An 18,343-nucleotide genomic window follows, 5' to 3' on the forward strand; every position below is an offset into this window, starting at 1 on the left:
AGAAATCGACTCAACAAAGAGAGAGAACATGTTTAATTTTTTAGAGGGAATCGGAGAAGTTCAGAACCTCTAGCTTTAAGAAACTTATATATAGGTTAGAGTTGTTACGTCTAGCATTTGCTTAATTAAACCAATTATTAATACATGAACTTCGTCAGTTACAGAAACGAAAACATGAAGTACATGAACTCCATCTTGAGATCACACTTCTCAATTATACCAGACAAGTAACAACACGTGTGTGAAGGGGGGTGTGTGAGGAGGTGTTGAGAATTAAAAAAAATAGAAATTAAATTATGTATTTGCGATCATATTGTTCGGTCGCATCTCATCTTATCTCAAAACTTTTTATCTTATTTAATCATAATAGTTTTATCAAATTCTCACACAAAATAAAATAAACAATTCAACGTTTTTAAATCTCAAAACAAAAATAATATTAAAAAAATATATTCTGACAATATTTTATTCAATTTTCAATTTTTATCTCAACTCATTTTATCTCATCTCATCTGTGAAAATAAACAAAGCCTAATTAGTGGTACTTGGTGGTGGTGGTGGCGGTATTTGAAATAAGATATGTCCAACTCAAAGGGCTCCCACTAAAAAACAATAAAATGAGAGAATGAGAATAGACAATTAGGGGACAAAAAAAAAAGATGTCAAAGGAAAAATAAAGAATGGATGAAAAATGAGAGAAAAAATGAGAAATAAGAGACAGCAAATAGACATGCTAATGAAAAGTGATATAAAGCTGTCATTATTCATCACTCCTAAGATTAAGGATAAAAAGGAATCTGACTGGACAAGAAATGAGACTTCTTTAGATTCCTCAACCTTGCGATAAGGGCTCTAGAGAGAATATCTCCTCCAATAAATAGATATTCAACTTTCATTATACAATGAGAAATGAGGAATCATAAGATATTGTAAAATATTCATATTATAGTAGATTCGTCTTCCCAAACGACTTGTGGAAGTAGGCTAGTATCGAATCACGTAAATTTGTGTGTCTCCCTCTCCTATATTTTTTCTGCATTTATTTTTCATTCATCGTCATGTATGTACGCACTGACACAATATCGAACCATTGCCAAAAGCTCTAGACCACACCGATCGAGACCTAAAATGCTGTCGTGGGCCGGAACGCTTCTTTCTCCTATACTAACATGTGCGAATTTTTGGCATTGGGTGAGAGGATGTCCCCCTAGCTTGAAAAAATTTCCTTAAATTAAGAAGATATGAGAAGATAAATAAAATATTTTTATTTGTAGTCGTCATTAATATTCTCTACAAACTTTGTGAGGATTTAAATCATAATTTTAGTTTTTTGTTTGCTAAACTTTATGTATAAACTTTTTAATTAAGGTTTTGTTTGGAAACACAATTCATCATTACAACTTTTTCAAATCTCAATACAAAATATAATAAACAATTCAACTTTTTCAAATTTTAAAATAATAATAATAATAATAAATAATATTCTAATAATATTTTATCAACTCAACTCAACTCACTTCAATATCCAAATGCACCCTAAGTCATTATATAAACTTTTTTGTTATTATGATTTTTGTGAAATGCCTATTTTCTTTAGGTTTTGAATTTATTTTTCATTTCGTGCTCTTTAATTATTATTATCTTTATTAATTATCATTTTGTTAGCCGTGTTCCTAAAAAAATATAATTAAACTATTTTTTCCAACCTAAAATACTTGATCCCTCTAAAATTATAATTTTGACCTCGTCCCTGCTCTTCGTGCCGCCAAGAAAGATAAATTCAAATTTACAAAAAATTGTAACTTGATATTTAAGATTAATATAGAAAGTCATGAGAAATATTTTCATATTTCAAAAGTCGCATTTATAAACCAGGTTGCGTGTGAGACTTGTATACTAAAAAACTATTCATTACTCAGAACTTTATGCCCTCTTTAATGTGATGTCTGGATTATGTGCAATTGTGCGAGGCACATTGGGCTTTATGCCCTCTTGAGAGGGCATTCTATTTGCTTATTACTACTAATAATTGAAAAAGTTTATAGACAACTCGCCTGGGGCACCCTTGCGGCATCGCATTTGACGTGGCAAAAAATTTGATCGATGTCGTTCGTTACAGCTCGAAGATAGAAGGGGCTCTGGTGGCCTCCATCCCTATTTTGCCTGCATCGCTTTCATTTTCCCCTTCCTCTACCTCTCATTTTGTTTCCCCTCTTTCTCCCTCAAAATTTAATTTTCCCCTCCCTCTCCCTCCCTCCGTCCATCTCCATATCCAGGAAGCAGAGTGCTTTCCCTCACAAGTTGGGCTCTCGTCGAGATTCTTGGAGGGGTACTTGGCGGTGACAATACCGACCTCGAACACCAAGTCATCGATGCTGGATCGGATCCCAGTGATGGATCACCACTTGAAAAGTGCTCGGACCCGGATACCATCGATGTCGGCGATTGTACCAGCCACGATCTTGCCAATTATTTTCTTCGAATAGGTGGCTAGATAGTTGTTCAGCAGAAAAGTCTCTAGTGGTAGTAATTTCCCAAAGAGAAAAAAGAAGTCTATCCTAGAATAACCCACACCAATGTTATAGCATGCAAGCTCATTCATAGACGCTCCCAAAATGACCCAAAATAAAAAGTATACATCTAGTCTGAGCTCGCACGACTACCAAACCATCTAGAGCCAAGAACCACAAGAGCCATAAAGATGGAAATTAATGGGCCTGATTTGCTGAGGTTTCAGAGGTCTCCCTGTTCTCATTCTCATGTGGTACCTAGATATGATCACCAACACCATGCTCCTTTGTAGTCTCTGTCATTTCCACCGTCTTGTCGTTACCAAAACTGCTACAACTATCCTTGAAAGAATGGAGTAACTGAGAATAAAGGAATGTACGGTGGGAGGGAAAAGGGCGGACTTGCAGAGGTTAGAGTTCTGTAGAGTTCTTGTATTTGTAGTCTTAGAAACTTGCTGTTTGTTTGGTTGTATCAAGGAAAAAAAGGGTATAAATGCAGAAGAGCTGCTGCGATGGGGCTAAGAATGCATGCAAAGTGTTTGATAAATTGTTGAAGAGAAAATCATTAGTTGGTTTGGCCATGGGAGACTCACCGAGAACACTTTCTCCTTCAACCTCACAGTCTGCATTAATAGCCTGGGATACTTTCTCTTCTTCATGTCGTCTTTCGTCTGTTTTTTTTAATCATCCACGTCAGCTGATTACACTGCGGTTTCCCACCGCGATTGTACGTAGCAGTTTTGTTTGAGCACTTTGCTACCCTTTGTTCCCATGGTCGGGGCAAGCATGGGAGCACAAAGAGCACCACGAGACGGGACAAGCACTATGCTTGTGGCATCCATACTCAAGAGTTGAGCTCTCGAACGATTTGATCAATTCCATTTCCATCGGTGCTTGAAACCTGAGAGAGGTTGGGGCAGGGTGAGCACTTTAGCTTTTGGTGATTGTTCTTAGAAGCCAAAACTCTATGATTAATTCCATGAATGCTCGAATCCTCGCTGGGACATGTCAAGTTAAACCTACGATGGGGCTCGTTCTCTTGGTCAAGTTAAACAAATCGATCAGATCACATCGGAGCTCCCGATCATGAAAAGCCTACTCTTAGTCTCCAAAAGTATCAGACCCCAATATAATTGATTGGATTACATTGGATTTGGGCGCCCAAACACGTAAATCATAAAGGGACGGTTTGGATCATGTTGAAGCTCGATGCCCGAGCATGTAAAGCATAGAGAGACAAATTGGCCCAGTGCTCTAATCTCGAGGTAAACAAACAAAGACTACTTGACATCCAAGAGCTGGTAATAACTCAAAATGGAGCAATAATGTTTAGTTCTTGAGAAAATAAACAAAGAGTGTTCGAGGGAGCAACACGGATGCATTTTGCCTCTCCATGGTGCTCGTTCAGGATCGAACACTTTTTCATTTATTTGTTCAATTGTGTCCTACTAGATTGTGATTTTCACTTTTACATGAATTATTAGTGCATGGTAAACAAATCAACAAAAGCAACTCAAAACAATGAGAGATGATGGGTGAAGGACAAACTTGACAAAAACTTGAGGGATAAATTTTGTACGTTGCTCAAAAAATAAATACACAAATAGAGTTTCATCCCAATTTCAAAACAAAAGCGAGGGTAAAATATGAATTAAAATTCAAAATACATACGTACTTTTAGGTGCGTTTGGTTACCAAACTCACCTTAACTCATCTCAACTCATCATTACAATTTTTTCAAATCCCAATACAAAATATAATAAACAATTCAATTTTTTCAAATTTTAAAATAATAATAATATTAAAAAATAATATTCTAACAATATTTTATCATCACAACTCAACTCAACTCAACTCACTTCAACATCCAAACACACCTAAGTCTTTAATAGACTTGTTGTACGATATATTACATCTAAGAAAATATTAAAATATGTTAGCTTACCCATCAATAATATGTTAATGATATTGATAAAGGAAAACTCTAAATGCAAGCATCGTGTGTAGGGCCCCGTGGACGACCACCTACGTGGAGTCGAAACGCACCGTTTGGTATAAATAAAACTGTGCATTTTGAACTAAATAATCGGATTAACCCCTCCTCTTCTATCTAAACGGTGTGTACGTTTTGTCTTTCTTTCTTCTTCTCTCAGATTGTTTTTGGTTCCCCTACTCCCGTTCTACTTCTCATTCTCCTTCCCATTACAAAACGAAACCTTGCATTTCAAGTGTTGGAAACTCCCTCCTCAGGTTTTTCTTGGTGTGGTGGATTATGCAACTTCCACGGCGCAATGCTCTGGAGACTAATCAACCAGAGGTTATAGAGGAAAAATGTGAAGTGAAGGAAATCGTGTAACTTGAGTTTGGGAACAGATATTTTGATCTGAATGAGAAAGAAGCACTTCTCAAGGAAATTGAGTGGTTAAAATCTATAGTTGCCAAAAGACTTCAAATTAGAAATGAAATAGAAATCGAACAAATATCTAAATATGAGCTGTTGCAGAAGAACAAAAATATCAAAAATCACAAAAGGTGCGGGTTGAGTCTTTCACCTCTACCCCATGGTTCCCCACCCCTTCATTTGACGAATTTCACAACTCACACACTTCCAAAGTCCGAAAGTCAAGAGAAAAGAACCAATCTTACCTCGTTCGACGCCGAAATGTGAGACAGACGGTGTGGGTTGCTGCAACTTCAATGATGACGGAGACATACTGATTTGAGACACAGGTAATCGAGAGAGACGACCAACCAACGAAACCACTCTGAGAGAGACAAAAGAGCAGGAGAGATCTGAGAAACAAAACTACTGGGTGTTTTCCTTTCTTCTTCGGACGTCCATCCTCCTTTTTTTTTTTTTTTTTAAATGTAATAATCGAGGCTGACATGGCAAATCGTGCTCATACATGCCCCATTTCTGCCTGTATGTAGCATACTGATCGATAAAACAATTTTGAAAATAAAATAGATTTTTTCTTCTCATTGCCTTCAGGCCAGGCCTAATTTGAACCCAGAGAAAATGCTGCGTTGCAGGTCGCATCTTCCCTCTGCTTCTCTATTCATGTAATGACCCGGCCCGCGATCGGGCTCGGGCCCAAACAATATACCCAGCGCCTAGATATTTTTTTGTCAAAAAAAGGTTTTTATTTAAACCCTCTCTCTTCCTTTCCCCTCCCTGACGTCTCCTACTTACTCCCGACGCATCCTGCGCAACCCCTGACAGCTCTCTCTGTCTCTCCCCCCTCCTTTCTCCCCTTCGACTCTCCCTCTGCCTATCTGTTATTCTCTGCTCCACTGCGCCGCGCCACGACCGCCGTAGCCCTTCCATCGCCGATTAGTTCCTCTGCCTCCGTCTCGCTCTCGTTCTTGCGCTCTCCTCTCTCTCTCTCTCTCTCTCTCTCTCTCCAGATCGTCCCCAGGGTCCTGCGCCGCACGGACTCCCGTCGCACTCCTCCTGGCCGTCCCTCCCTTTGCCACCGGTACGCCTCTCAGTTTTTCTCTCTTCTCTCTGCACGAAGCCGCAACCCGTAGCGGCACCACGCCACCACTGTCCTCCTCTTCACGACCACCATTTCCTGCCACTAGGTCTCTACCCTGCAGTCGCCACCTTTCACGCCCCGCACTCTGTCCAGCCAGAGCACGTTTCCGCATTTAACACGTCGTTACTCAGGGCCAGTAAGTCTCCTTCCACTTCGCCGTTTGTCTCTCTGTTTACTCTCTCCGTCCGTATTTCTCTCTCCCAAACTCGTGTCTCTCTGTCTCGAACGCTCTGTTTGTCCCCTCTGCGGGTACCGCCGTCGTGACCAGTGAAGGCCGCTGCATCACACGTACAGCTGCGCCGCACCACTACATTTTTGTTGCACTTCCCCGTCACCAAATCCAGCCAGCCACCGCCGCAAGATCGGTAAGACGCTCTCTTTCTTTAACCATGCACATGTTAAAACAGTGGCTAACTTGTATTATGGAGTGACTAGACAGTTTTAGGAATCAATTTGATTGTGTTGCGGATTTGGTTAATGGTGTTGGTTGATTGGTAGTAAGTTGAAGTATTGGAGTTCGGTTTTAAGTGTTTCCTGACAGAGAGGGAAATGAATTTGTTGGGCTGCTGTTATGGTTGCGCTGAAAATGGAAATAGAGAATTTCGGCGTGAATGTCTCGGGTAGTCGGAAAGTTTGGGTTGATGCTTGTAGTACTGAGTAAATTGTAATCGGTTAAAGGAGTGGATTTGTGAGTTTTTAGAGAATATGTAGCAGTGTTGAGTTTTTAGAGACTATGTAGTAGTGTTGAGTTTACTTTCTTTGGAAGGAAAATCTTTTACCTATAAAAAAAAGTTACTTTCTTTGTATCTAAGTTTTATATTTTGTGAATTTCAGGTTAAAAGGGTTCTGCTTTTCTTTTGTATACTTCCTGTGTACATGAACTTCGTCTGTTACATTTGTTGAATAAAATTTCGTTTTACTTATAAAAAAAAAAGGTTAAAGAGGTTCTGCTGGATACGGGCGTGACAATTCAACAAAAACTTTCTAAAACCCTAGTGACAGGTTTGAAGAGGTTGAAGAGGTTTAGAATGGAGGAGCAAAAGCTGAGAAGTGTGCCTGTGCTGCCATGGATGCGTAGCCCTGTTGATTTTAGTCTCTTCGAGGAGTGCCCACTCGATCTCCTTCCTTTCCTCGATTCCAGGTACCTCTTTTTTATTCCATTTTCTTTTGCTACCCAATATTTATGTTATTTTTATTTGGCAAAAATGTATTTATTGTAAATTATAAATTCTCCTTTTTAAATTTTTGGTTCCCTTTTTTAGAGCAATAATTTCAAAGTTGCGTGATGATTGTTTATGTTTCTTATTCGAGACTACTAGGTTTGATGCAAATTGTTGTATGTGCTTGAATTTATTATTATGGCGTTGTTGTGGTGTGAGCCTCCAAAATATTGTAATGTTATATAAGGGCTCACTGTTAGTTGATTTCTATAATTTTTTTTGATTGGCACCGGGTGTCCAGGAACAGCGTCCTGACTAATCCCGGGGGTGCACAAGCTCTCAACAAGGAGTTTCCCGCAAGTATACCTTGGGTAATTCAAGGAAAAAATCCCTCAGTCTAATGGCCCCTAGAGATCGTTTGCACTCAAGGTGATTTGAACCTTAGACCTGGGGGGAGCATACACTCAAGCCCAATGCCTTTACCACTTGAGCCAACCCCTAGGGGTTTGATTTCTATAATTGGGGTCGTGAAAAATTTCTTTTATGGTGAAGGTGGACAAACCTAATCTTATAAGAAGATTAAATCAAGAAAAAATGGAATTGATGTGTAACTAAATTGCTACCAGCCTACCATTATTAACTTTGTGATGACTAACATACGCATTCCATTTCTTTAGGACTTCTATTTGTGGCCAGATGTTCTTGGTGAAATATAAGAACAAGAGGTTAATCTTATGGTCAAGGTAGTCGATTTCTTAACAAATCAGATACTGTCACTTGGTCAAGGGCAGAAATTTAATTATTGAAAACGAAATTGAATTTTAAAAAAGAGGATAGAAGTAATTAGTGGCTTAATTTTGACATTATGTGTTATAGTGATTTAAAGGTGGGAGTTTTGAAGCAAAGAGGTTATTGAGGAATGGAAAAGCGAAGGGGGAAGTTCTTTTAGTTTCTTTATTCTCTTTCCCTACTTCATGTGATTTCTCTTGAACTGTGCTCCTTCCACAGACAGTGCAACAAAAAGAATAATTTCAATGAGTGATAATTGGAGAAGCAAAAATACATTTATCATGTGAGTAAGCACTTGGTCTTTCCTTGTCTCACCCAAACTAAAACCTGTAGACATACTCATTAGTCCCTACCGAGGAGTATCGGCTAAATTCCACATTTCCAATTTTTCATCGTTAATTTGTTCGTTATTCCCTTTCTTTTGTTTCCTATCTTTTTGGTATTTAGTCTGTTGTTAATTTCTATCAAGTCAGGTTGAAGGTGCCTCTCCATAATATGGGCATATCTTCCCTCTTCCCAGTGCAAGTTGCAGTTTGGCAAGAGACAATTGGGCCAGGTGATTTTGAACGAGACCTCTGCATAAATTCTCCAACTGGAAGTGGGAAAACTTTAGCTTATGCTTTGCCAATAGTGCAAAAGCTATCGACTCGGGCTGTTAAATGTCTACGTGCTTTGGTGGTGTTGCCTACCCGTGACTTAGCAATTCAGGTTTAGTGCTTTCCTATGTTTGCATAATTTTTAAAATCCTTAATTCATCAGATTCTACGAATTACATATTGGATCATTTGGGTGTTTCAAAACTCAACCCATTTTGCTTACTTTGACCTACTGTTCAATCGATTCCTTCAAGCAGGCCTCTCCTTTTTCTCTTTGATTCAGGTTAAAGAGGTTTTTGCTGCAATTGCACCAGCAGTGGGCTTGTCTGTTGGTTTGGCAGTTGGTCAATCTTCTATAGCGGATGAGATTTCTGAGATTATCAAGAAGCCTAAGCTTGAGGCAGGCATCTGTTATGACCCCGAAGATTTTTCGCTTGAGCTACAAAGTTCCGTGGATATATTGGTGGCAACCCCTGGAAGGCTAATGGACCATATTAACTCCACTAAGGGCTTTACCCTTGAGCATCTGTGTTATCTTGTAAGTAGCATATTGTGCCACTTGCAATTTTACTGTTGTACTGCTAATCTATTTAATGTTTATATTATATTTCTGTTGACTGAAATTCTTTATGAGATTGTCATATTTACACAGTGGCCTCAGATTTTTATTTATTTATTTTTATTTTTATTTCTTTTATATGAGCTACCATATTTGCACACAGAAGTGTTGTTTTTTTTTTTTTCCCTTGAGAGAACCAAGAAGTATTCACGTGGTTGAAAAATTGGAGATATTCAGAACTGATGATTAGCTTTAGCTTATAATGGTAATAAATTGTTTTGAATTCTGTCTGGATAAAATGTTTTGATTTCTGAATGAAGTTTAATTCACCTGAAATTGTGATATGTGAAGTTATATTGTACTTGTGCCCATTATTCCAATTATTAAAGAGTACTGGTCATCTTGGTGGTTAGTGGATTACCAACACAATCTTATCAATCTAATTGGGCATAATTGGTGGTAGATGGCTCATCAGTTGGAAAATAAAAACTCTTTAATCAATTTATTTGTGGTTATTGGGGCTTCCAATAGGTTATACGTCTATTTTCAGTAATTTATTGTTTTCTAAAGCAAATGTTGAGGAGGTAAATTGTTTCAGGTGGTTGATGAAACTGACCGATTACTAAGGGAAGCATACCAATCCTGGCTACCTACCGTACTTCGATTGACTCGATCTAGTGATGAAAGTTTCTACCCTTGTGCTTCGAATTATCTTCCTCCTACATTCAATTCCTTAAAAACCATAAGGAGATTGTGAGTTCTCCGTGGATTTACCTCCCTTTTCTATATATTCAAGCAAACTACATTTTTGTCTTAGTGGAATGTGACATGCATGGTTTCAAGTGTTACACGATTAGGAAGGCCAACACGTGGCAACTTTGTTAGGAATACTATATCTTATTTATTACTGATACGGCATCAACTTTTTCTTTTTGTTTTTTGTTTTTTAAAAATTGTGGCCGCCCAATCGGATACTCTACTCAACCAAAGGTTTGATACCAACAAACAGGCTAAGAAGAAAAAACTCCATATCCTTTGGTTGGCATTTTTTGCCAAGGCTCATTGCCATAAACTTTTACTAAAGTTTTGTGTGCCTGGTCAACCAACTTCGTTGCCCCTAATACCTAGTGTTTTATTTGAAACTAATTATTACATGAGGCAATCATCTCTACTGGGAATCTTTTTACCAATTACTACACCTAATGACTACTCTATACTTCAACTCTTGATCCCTATACTGATTCTTTTATGGGGACTCTTTCTGTTACATGATTACAATAAAATTCATTCCATTAATGAACAAAATTTGTTGAGCTATTATAATACTTATTGGGCATTACTTTAATCCCTTTACATGTAAAAATACAATGAAGTATTCATTTTAAAGATTTATTTTGTCTCAACATTGCCCTTGGCAACATGTTTCAAAGATGAAAATGATGTGATATGATGTATTGAGCCTTACCTTTGAATGTTAATGCATTATTTGTTGCAGTGGTGTTGAGAGGGGGTTTAAGGGTAAACCTTCCCCCGGCTCGTGAAGATGGTGCTATCTGCTACATTGACCCAAGATCCAAGCAAGCTTGCTCAGCTAGATCTGCATCACCCTTTATTTTTGACAACTGGGAAAAGGCGTTATCAGTTCCCAGAAAAATTAGAATCCTACAAATTGGTATGGCATCATAACTGTACTGATAGTGTTTGATTTTGTAACCATGATTCTTGGTCCGTTTCAAGCTCTAAATGAACATAATTAACAATCTCACACTTTTATTTAAATGTGGTTTTTAAATTGGAAATATTGTGCTTCCTGTGTGAAAGCAAAACTGATGTTTTATTTTCGATAGTTAATGGCTTACTTCGATGTCAATCTTGACCATAAGGTAAGTTTTAGCATCGGTTTTGTTCTTGAAAATCTGTTTTGCTTATCTTCAACGGAAGTCTTACTTCTAATCTGGAAACAATCAGATGATAAAATCTCAGTTTTGGCATCAATTCCTTATATATTTATCTTTGGAAGGGAGCAGTCTTGGATACATTTTCTAAACACAGACAAAATTGCTTGCAAGTAGCAGTTTTTTTGTACAAATTTGATGCTGTGATTTTAAGGAGGAAATTTTAGCAATGCCTTTTGTGCTGCGTTTAAGTTTCCAATTTTGAAAGAAATCAAAGTCTGTCTCAGTTTTGTGCTGCATTTAAGAATGTCCTTCATATAATCTCTTGTGGTGCTTATTAGAAAATTTGATCAATAGAGCACCCTTCCTAAGACATGATCACATGCATCATGAAAATTGAAATCTCATAAGCCAAACAATTTGTTTGATTTCAACTACAATAAACATGGTATATACATTACAAAACTCATGCAAAGTTTGTAGAAATAAGAATTTCAGCAAAATAGTAGGTAGCTCATTGCTGTTAAAGCTGTGGTTATTTCTCCCTCTTCATACTTTGCACTCAAGACAATGGGGGCTGTGTTACAGATTAAATGTTTCCATACCCTTTTTGCCAGCAACAATATACATCAACTACCTTCCAAAGCATAAACCATTTAATCCTAATACTGTGAAGAGAAAAAACCAAAAGTATTTTGTAACTGCAAGTAGCAATTGATCAATAGGCTCGTGACTACACACCATGCCAATTCACAGCAATGAGGTTCCTTTAATGAAGTTATCTAGAGTAGTAAACTCTAGTTAGGTACTTCATGTATACTCCCTTTGTACTTGGGCTTTGCCTATTATAATGAATAAAATTTCTTGATTACCGATAAAAAAAATGAAGTTATCTAGAGTATTTAAAAACAAAGTTATCCAGTGTTAGAAACTTAGGATTCTGTGTACTTGGGCAAGGCCTATTTACTTGATTCAATAACATCTTATTATACTTATTTTTCCAAAAAAGAATTGTTTTCACTTCCACCATCCAGATGGAAAAAACCACCTTTCTAGGAACTTGACTACCCTGATACTTCACAAGGGAATTTCATGCCACTAGGCATGCAATTGTAAGAGTGAAAATATAGGTATTAATTTCTGACTGTCTCTAATAAATGTTAAATGAGCACCCTGCTGCCCAAGTACTTAAGGGAATTGCATGGCACCAGGACCTCTTAATGCCCGATAATAAGAGTGAAAATTATAGACCACTAGGCATTAGCTTCCAATGCAACATATCAAAGTCTCCATTCTTCAGCATGTATGAATAAAGCAATCTTGTGAGTAGAAGATGACGGTGAGCAGGACATAGTCTTTCTATCTTGTTGCAGGCAAGTACTAACTTTAATGGCATGCTTAAAATATAGGTATTAATTTCTTATTGTCTCTAATCAATGTTTAATGAGCACCCCGCTGCCCAAGTACTTGAGGGAATTGCATGGCACCAGGACCTCTTAATGCCCAATAGTAAGAGTGAAATTGTTGACCTGTAGGCATCAGCTTCTAATGTAACATAGCTAAGCCTTCGATCTTCAGCATATTAGAATACAGTATTAGAATACGGGAACCTTGTGAGTAGAAGATGATGAGCAGGATAGAAAGATATAGATATTAATTAGTGGTACATACCAATTTCATGGCACCTTCAAAATATAGGTTTTAATTTCCGCTAAATGCTTCTAGTTGATGTTTAATGGGTGCCCCATCCCCCCCTAATTTTTAATACTCCTGTTTACAGGTTTGTGAATCAAAACTCAAACCGATGTATTTGGTTGCCCTTCTGCAAAATATAGGAGAAGAGAAGTCCATTGTTTTCACATCATCTGTAGAATCAACTCATCGTCTATGCACCTTACTAAATTTTTTTGGCGATCTACAAATTAAGATCAAGGAGTATTCGGGCCTTCAACGTCAATCAGTAAGAAGGTAAATCTGGTTTTATTTTATTATTTAATGACTTTCTTGGTAAACTTCTTAGCCATATCTTCCTGGGTAAAAAGACAAAAACTGTGTATGATAGCTGCTAATAAACATAAAAACATGTGGCACAAAAGAAGGGCATGCATTTATTATTGATTGCAAATTGTCCGGAAAACTGGAACTTGACATTTACTAATTCTCTTACTTGCTTTGATTTAGTTGGATCATTACCTTATTAGTTTTCATTGTCTTCTACATATTTTGGTCGCCACAGCCAATAGCCTATAACTGAAGGACAACTGACTAGGTGAAGAACATCCATTAGTATTTTATTTGAGCCTCTTGATGTAATCTCACCTTTGTGTTCTTGTTTCCTAGTTGATGACTCTAATTTGATGTATTGCAGTTTGTGAGTTTTGTGTAAACTATAATGAAATTGAGATTGTACTGCAGCAAGACATTGAAGGCATTCCGGGAAGGGGAGATACAAGTACTTGTTTCCTCTGATGCAATGACACGTGGAATGGATGTTGAAGGCGTTAGAAATGTCATTAATTATGACATTCCGGCATACATAAAGACATATGTTCATCGGGCTGGTCGAACTGCAAGAGCAGGCCAGAGTGGGCGTTGCTTCACATTGCTGCGTGAGGATGAGGTATTTTGTTCTCTTGATTGCCTTCCAGACTGGGGCATGTTTTATGGTAACAAGGCGAAAGGTTCAGAATCTGTCACCAAGAACTTATACATAACAGACATACATACACATTATTTTGGTGTTCCTAACTCTTTTGAAGTCCAAGGCTATAAGTCATCTTGGCCAGTGTCAACACTAGTTTTCTTGAAGTCTCTTGTTCATATCTCTCATCACAAGGGACTGGTGAATAATGTTTACCTTGGCTGTTAGATTGGCTTATAGATTGAACCCTTAGCTCAATCTCATGCTGGCTTGATCTCAATCTACTTGTTTTGAACCAAGCCCAGCTTATTAAACTTGATAAATTTATACTGACCTGGCACATTGAATGTCAGTTTATCCAAAAATGGGTAGACTTTGTGTTACAACCTGATTCAAGGTGTAAGCTCTGTGCAGGCCAACTAAATTGTGGCTCATCTCCATCAGCCCATGTACCCTACTAAGATTCTATGCCGAGAGGGTGCTAGTGGGTCATTTGGGTCAACAGCCTCAATGCTGGGTCCTTGATGATTTGATTTTATTATTCAAGACATCTTTTTGGCTTATCATGCATATTATTGGGATAATTTTAGGCTTAATTAGTGTTTAGGTTGGTGTACTAAAGCAGCTAGTGGAGCTTATGGGGTTAGTTTGTGGAAATTTATTAGAAAAGGATGGGATTCCTTCTCCAATAATTTCAGATTGAAGGTGGGAGATGGAAAGAGGATTCTCTTTTGACATGATCTGTAGTGTGGGGATACTGTTCTCAAGCTGGAATTTCCTACCCTTTTCAGAATTGCTAGGGATCATAATGCAACTATTTATGATTCTTACTGCAGTAGTAACGACAAGGTTGAATGGAATATCATTTTTACAAGGGATGTTAATGACTGGGAAGTGGATGAAGTTAAGACTCTGCTGGTTAAACTCTATAGTTCAAAGTTGGTGCTTGAAAGAGAGGGTAGCATGGTGTGGATTCCTGCTGGAAATGCTAAGTTTTCAGTCTCTACTTATTACAGAATTTTGTCAAGCCTTAGTAGTTGTGTTTTTCCTTGGAAAAGTATTTGGAAAGTGAAAGTTCCCTCTTAAGGTTTTTTTTTTTTTTTTTTTTTTTTTTTTTTTTTTTTTTTTCTGTTGGGCAGCATCTTTGGGTAAATCTGTTGGTAGGGTGGTGGATCTGTTGGTAGGGTGGAAGGGTTTGAAGGGCTGTAAGAAGGCGGCGAGAGTTTGGAAGATGATTCCTCCTTGTCTTATGTGGTGCATTTGGCTTGAAAGAAATTGGTGATTTTTCGGATAAAGAGCGCTCATTGGGAGAGCTTAGGGATTTGTTCTTGAGTACTTTGAGTTCTTGGGTTAAAGCTTTTGTAATGGAAGATAATTTTCTGCATTTGTTTTAGTTTTCTGGTGTTAGTTTCTTTCTTTTCGTTTTTGGAAGTTGTAGGTGTTTCCTTCCTGTGTACTTGGGCATATGCCTATTTCTTTGAATAAAATTATTACTTAAAAAAAAAAAAAAATTAGTGTTCGGGTGTGGACCATTTTTTTAAATTTTTTTATTGGGATAATATTCTTCAATTTTAGCACAGACAAAAAGGAACGAAAGAAAGACAAATGGAAAGATGAAAGAAAAGAGATGAATTTAAAAAAAAAAAAAGGCATAAATGTCATTCTTGTAAATCTTTGTTTTCCTAGAAAGAAGAGAAGTGGAGGATAAAAAAAAAAAAGGGGGGGGGGGGGTGTGGCTGGGTTGGTTTAAGATGGAAACAAAAGTACAATGGCGTTTATGTTGCATCAGATGGGCCTTGAGAGTTTCGGGTGTGTTTGATGCCATTCTGTTCCCTAATAGATTGCACTGTACGACACGTGTAGCATTGATATAGGCTTTGAGATGATGCTGTTCTCTTTTGTATACATCCTGTGTATTTGGGCCATGCCTATTTGTTTCAATAAAATATCATTTCACTTATAAAAAAAAAAAAGTAATTATAGCTGCTGCATATCTAAATATCCTGATGAAAATTGGATATCAGCCTGTAACAGTTAGAAGATGGATTTTGTGTTTGTGCAGCATGTGATCCATCTATAGTTTTGCAAATTGCATACTCATTTATTCCCTTGTTTCAGGTTAGGCGTTTGAAGAAGATGTTACAAAAAGCTGACAATAAATATTGTCCTGCTTACTCTATCCCTTCCAGTTCAATTGAGTCGCTTCACGGAATTTACACATCTGGTAATTCTTTACCTTCTCTTTGCCTAGTGCTAAACTTGAAGCAGATCAATAGATCACCGACACTTGGAGTCACTCATATGTGCTATTAATTTCAGTGGGGATATCTTCAAGATTGGACAAGACAATTAATTAAATATTGATTGGTGATGTTAATAATTCTATTTACTCTATGGTTTGCTTCAAGGATTTCTTTTTGTTCTGAAAGATTTATAGACGCCTAGGGATTAATTAGACCACATCCAATATTATGTTTCTTTACCCCTGGCATCTGTGTGAGCTCATTTCCAATGAAAGAGATATTTCTGGTGAGATCCTGTTGAAGGGTTGGTTGCATCTTTAATAATAAAAGTGCTTTAACTTCATCGAACTAGAATGGCATAAATGCTTGCTAGTAATAAACTTCTGCATTTATGCTAATAATAAACTTCACCGTTCTTTTTAATGTGCCAGCACTGGAGAAACTAAAGGAGACGGTTGAATTAGAAACATCCAGGAAGCGCAAGATTGGTTTCAACTCTTCTAGAGAACGCAAAGGAAACAAAACAAACCATTGAAAGGAATAATAGCTTGTGATCCTCCAACCATGAAGCTCTGCCACAGCAGATTCCCTTTTTGGTGTTGAATGGGAAGAGAATTTCACTCTGCTGAAAGAGTACTCGAGGTTTTGTGAGATCCATGAACGAGAAGTGTTTTTCAAGCATTGAAATTTCAATGGTGTACTAGAAAATATGTGGTATACACAATTTGGTAGCATGACTCTTTTTTTACTACATTTTGTAATATATAGGTCCTAATTAATAGTTGGCTCTGGTGGGAAGATATCTACCCATTGGCTCCCAATCATTTCGTTGTTCCTTTGGAAAAGCAATTAATCCGATGTAGTTTGCATGGTAGCCCTTCAAAATTTCAGATTGCAGGCTGCCTATACTCCGATGTATACATGTGGTTTTTGATAGATAATGTCTCCGTTGATTCATATTTGTTTTAGGTCAAGATTGGCATTTGAAACCATGCCTTGTATCTTCTAATCTTTTGGAGTATATCTTTTCTTAGTAGAGTCAGATCTGCTTCGCAGGTTAATCTCTCGTTTTTTGTGACCTCAGGTTAGGTTTGGATTGAGAAATACTATCAACCCATCTTATTCCATTCCATTATCATTGTAACTTTTACAAATTTTCACATAAAATAAAATAAATAATTTAATTTTTTCAAATTTTAAAATAATAATGATATAAAAAAATAATATTTTATTTGAATTTGAATTTTCATCTCAATTTGTTTCATTTTAACTCACTATCCAAACTTAACGTCCAAGAAGTGGGGTTAACATCTTCATTGGCTTGACCAAAGTTCAAGGATAGCTAAAACTTGGATAATTACTAAAAGGATTTTTCATTGGAATGAGCATTGTTAAAATAATTTGGATTTCAGCTAGTCAGTAACTTTAACAAATATTAAAACAATAGTTTCTCATGTGCAGATTTATGTAGGTGTTGGAAGTGCAGACATGGTAATTTCTTGCAGGTGTTTATGTAGGTGTAAATTTCTTATTGACATGAACATGAGTATGTTGCTAGATATTTAGTTAGTAATTAAGAAATTTATATAGAATTTTAGATGAGTTTAATTAAATATTTTTGGCTATTAGCATTAAATAACCTTTGAAAATATTATTTTTTTAATATTAATTTAATTAGAATATAATTATTATTAACATTTAATTGGTAGAACTATAAAATGTGATAAAAAATTATTAAATTAATAATATTTTATTGTTATATAGAGTAAATAGATAATCCAATATGAGGATTGAATTTAAATAGAATAGGTAAATATAAATTCATGTGATATTAGTTAAATTTTGAAGATACATTTGGCCAAACCAATGAAAATGCTTTTAGGTTGCAGCTTTAACGTTCATGTTCATGGATTCTTGAACCCTCTAGATGACTAAGTTCATGCAACCTTTACTATATCGTAGCGGAGCAACACATGCAATATTTAGTTATACAGGTAAGTTATTTTGCTATAACTCTTTTTGCAACCCTGTTCCAAATGGAGGGTAGTTATGTAAAATTTGAATTAAATAAATTTGAATTTTAATGAAATAATTATATGAATATTGTTCTTATTACTTATAATATGTTAGTAACATGCACAGCATTTTGAGGTTACTAGGAATTAATTTCTACAAGTTCTAAGGTTCAAGTAGCAAATGTTAAACCATAAACATGAACGTTGGATTTAGTTTACTGATAGAGAGAAGATCTATGTACAGCGCAGATTACAAGTTACAACATAACACCCATTCCATTCCCTCCATCCATTTCCATACACAACATAGGCCCTCCACGGTCTCAACAAGTCTTGGTCTTCAAACTAATTCTCCAGGACTTCTTTAGTTAAAAGAAAAGGGGAAGAAAATAGGTG

The 18,343-nt window shown here is 36.7% G+C and overlaps 1 protein-coding gene and 1 long non-coding RNA gene across 2 annotated transcripts; one reads left to right on the forward strand and one right to left on the reverse strand.

Annotated features, from left to right (window-relative positions):
- Positions 1 to 6,367: 6,367 nt before the first annotated feature.
- On the reverse strand, positions 6,368 to 7,129 carry LOC121265942. Its single transcript, XR_005940711.1, has 2 exons — positions 7,008 to 7,129; positions 6,368 to 6,424 (listed from the first exon to the last, which is right to left on the reverse strand). It is a non-coding gene; the product is annotated as an uncharacterized LOC121265942 (long non-coding RNA).
- On the forward strand, positions 7,060 to 16,900 carry LOC121265941 (DEAD-box ATP-dependent RNA helicase 1). The gene is given in 10 exon segments (XM_041169599.1): positions 7,060 to 7,190; positions 8,472 to 8,706; positions 8,878 to 9,132; positions 9,752 to 9,906; positions 10,649 to 10,677; positions 10,680 to 10,825; positions 12,829 to 13,016; positions 13,464 to 13,668; positions 15,808 to 15,913; positions 16,364 to 16,900. Coding segments are annotated over 10 exon segments (1,536 nt in total). The 5' UTR covers positions 7,060 to 7,077; the 3' UTR covers positions 16,468 to 16,900.
- The last annotated feature ends 1,443 nt before the right edge of the window (positions 16,901 to 18,343 follow it).

Source organism: Juglans microcarpa x Juglans regia, chromosome 5D (assembly GCF_004785595.1).
Source record: "Juglans microcarpa x Juglans regia isolate MS1-56 chromosome 5D, Jm3101_v1.0, whole genome shotgun sequence".
Lineage (NCBI taxonomy): Eukaryota > Viridiplantae > Streptophyta > Magnoliopsida > Fagales > Juglandaceae > Juglans > Juglans microcarpa x Juglans regia.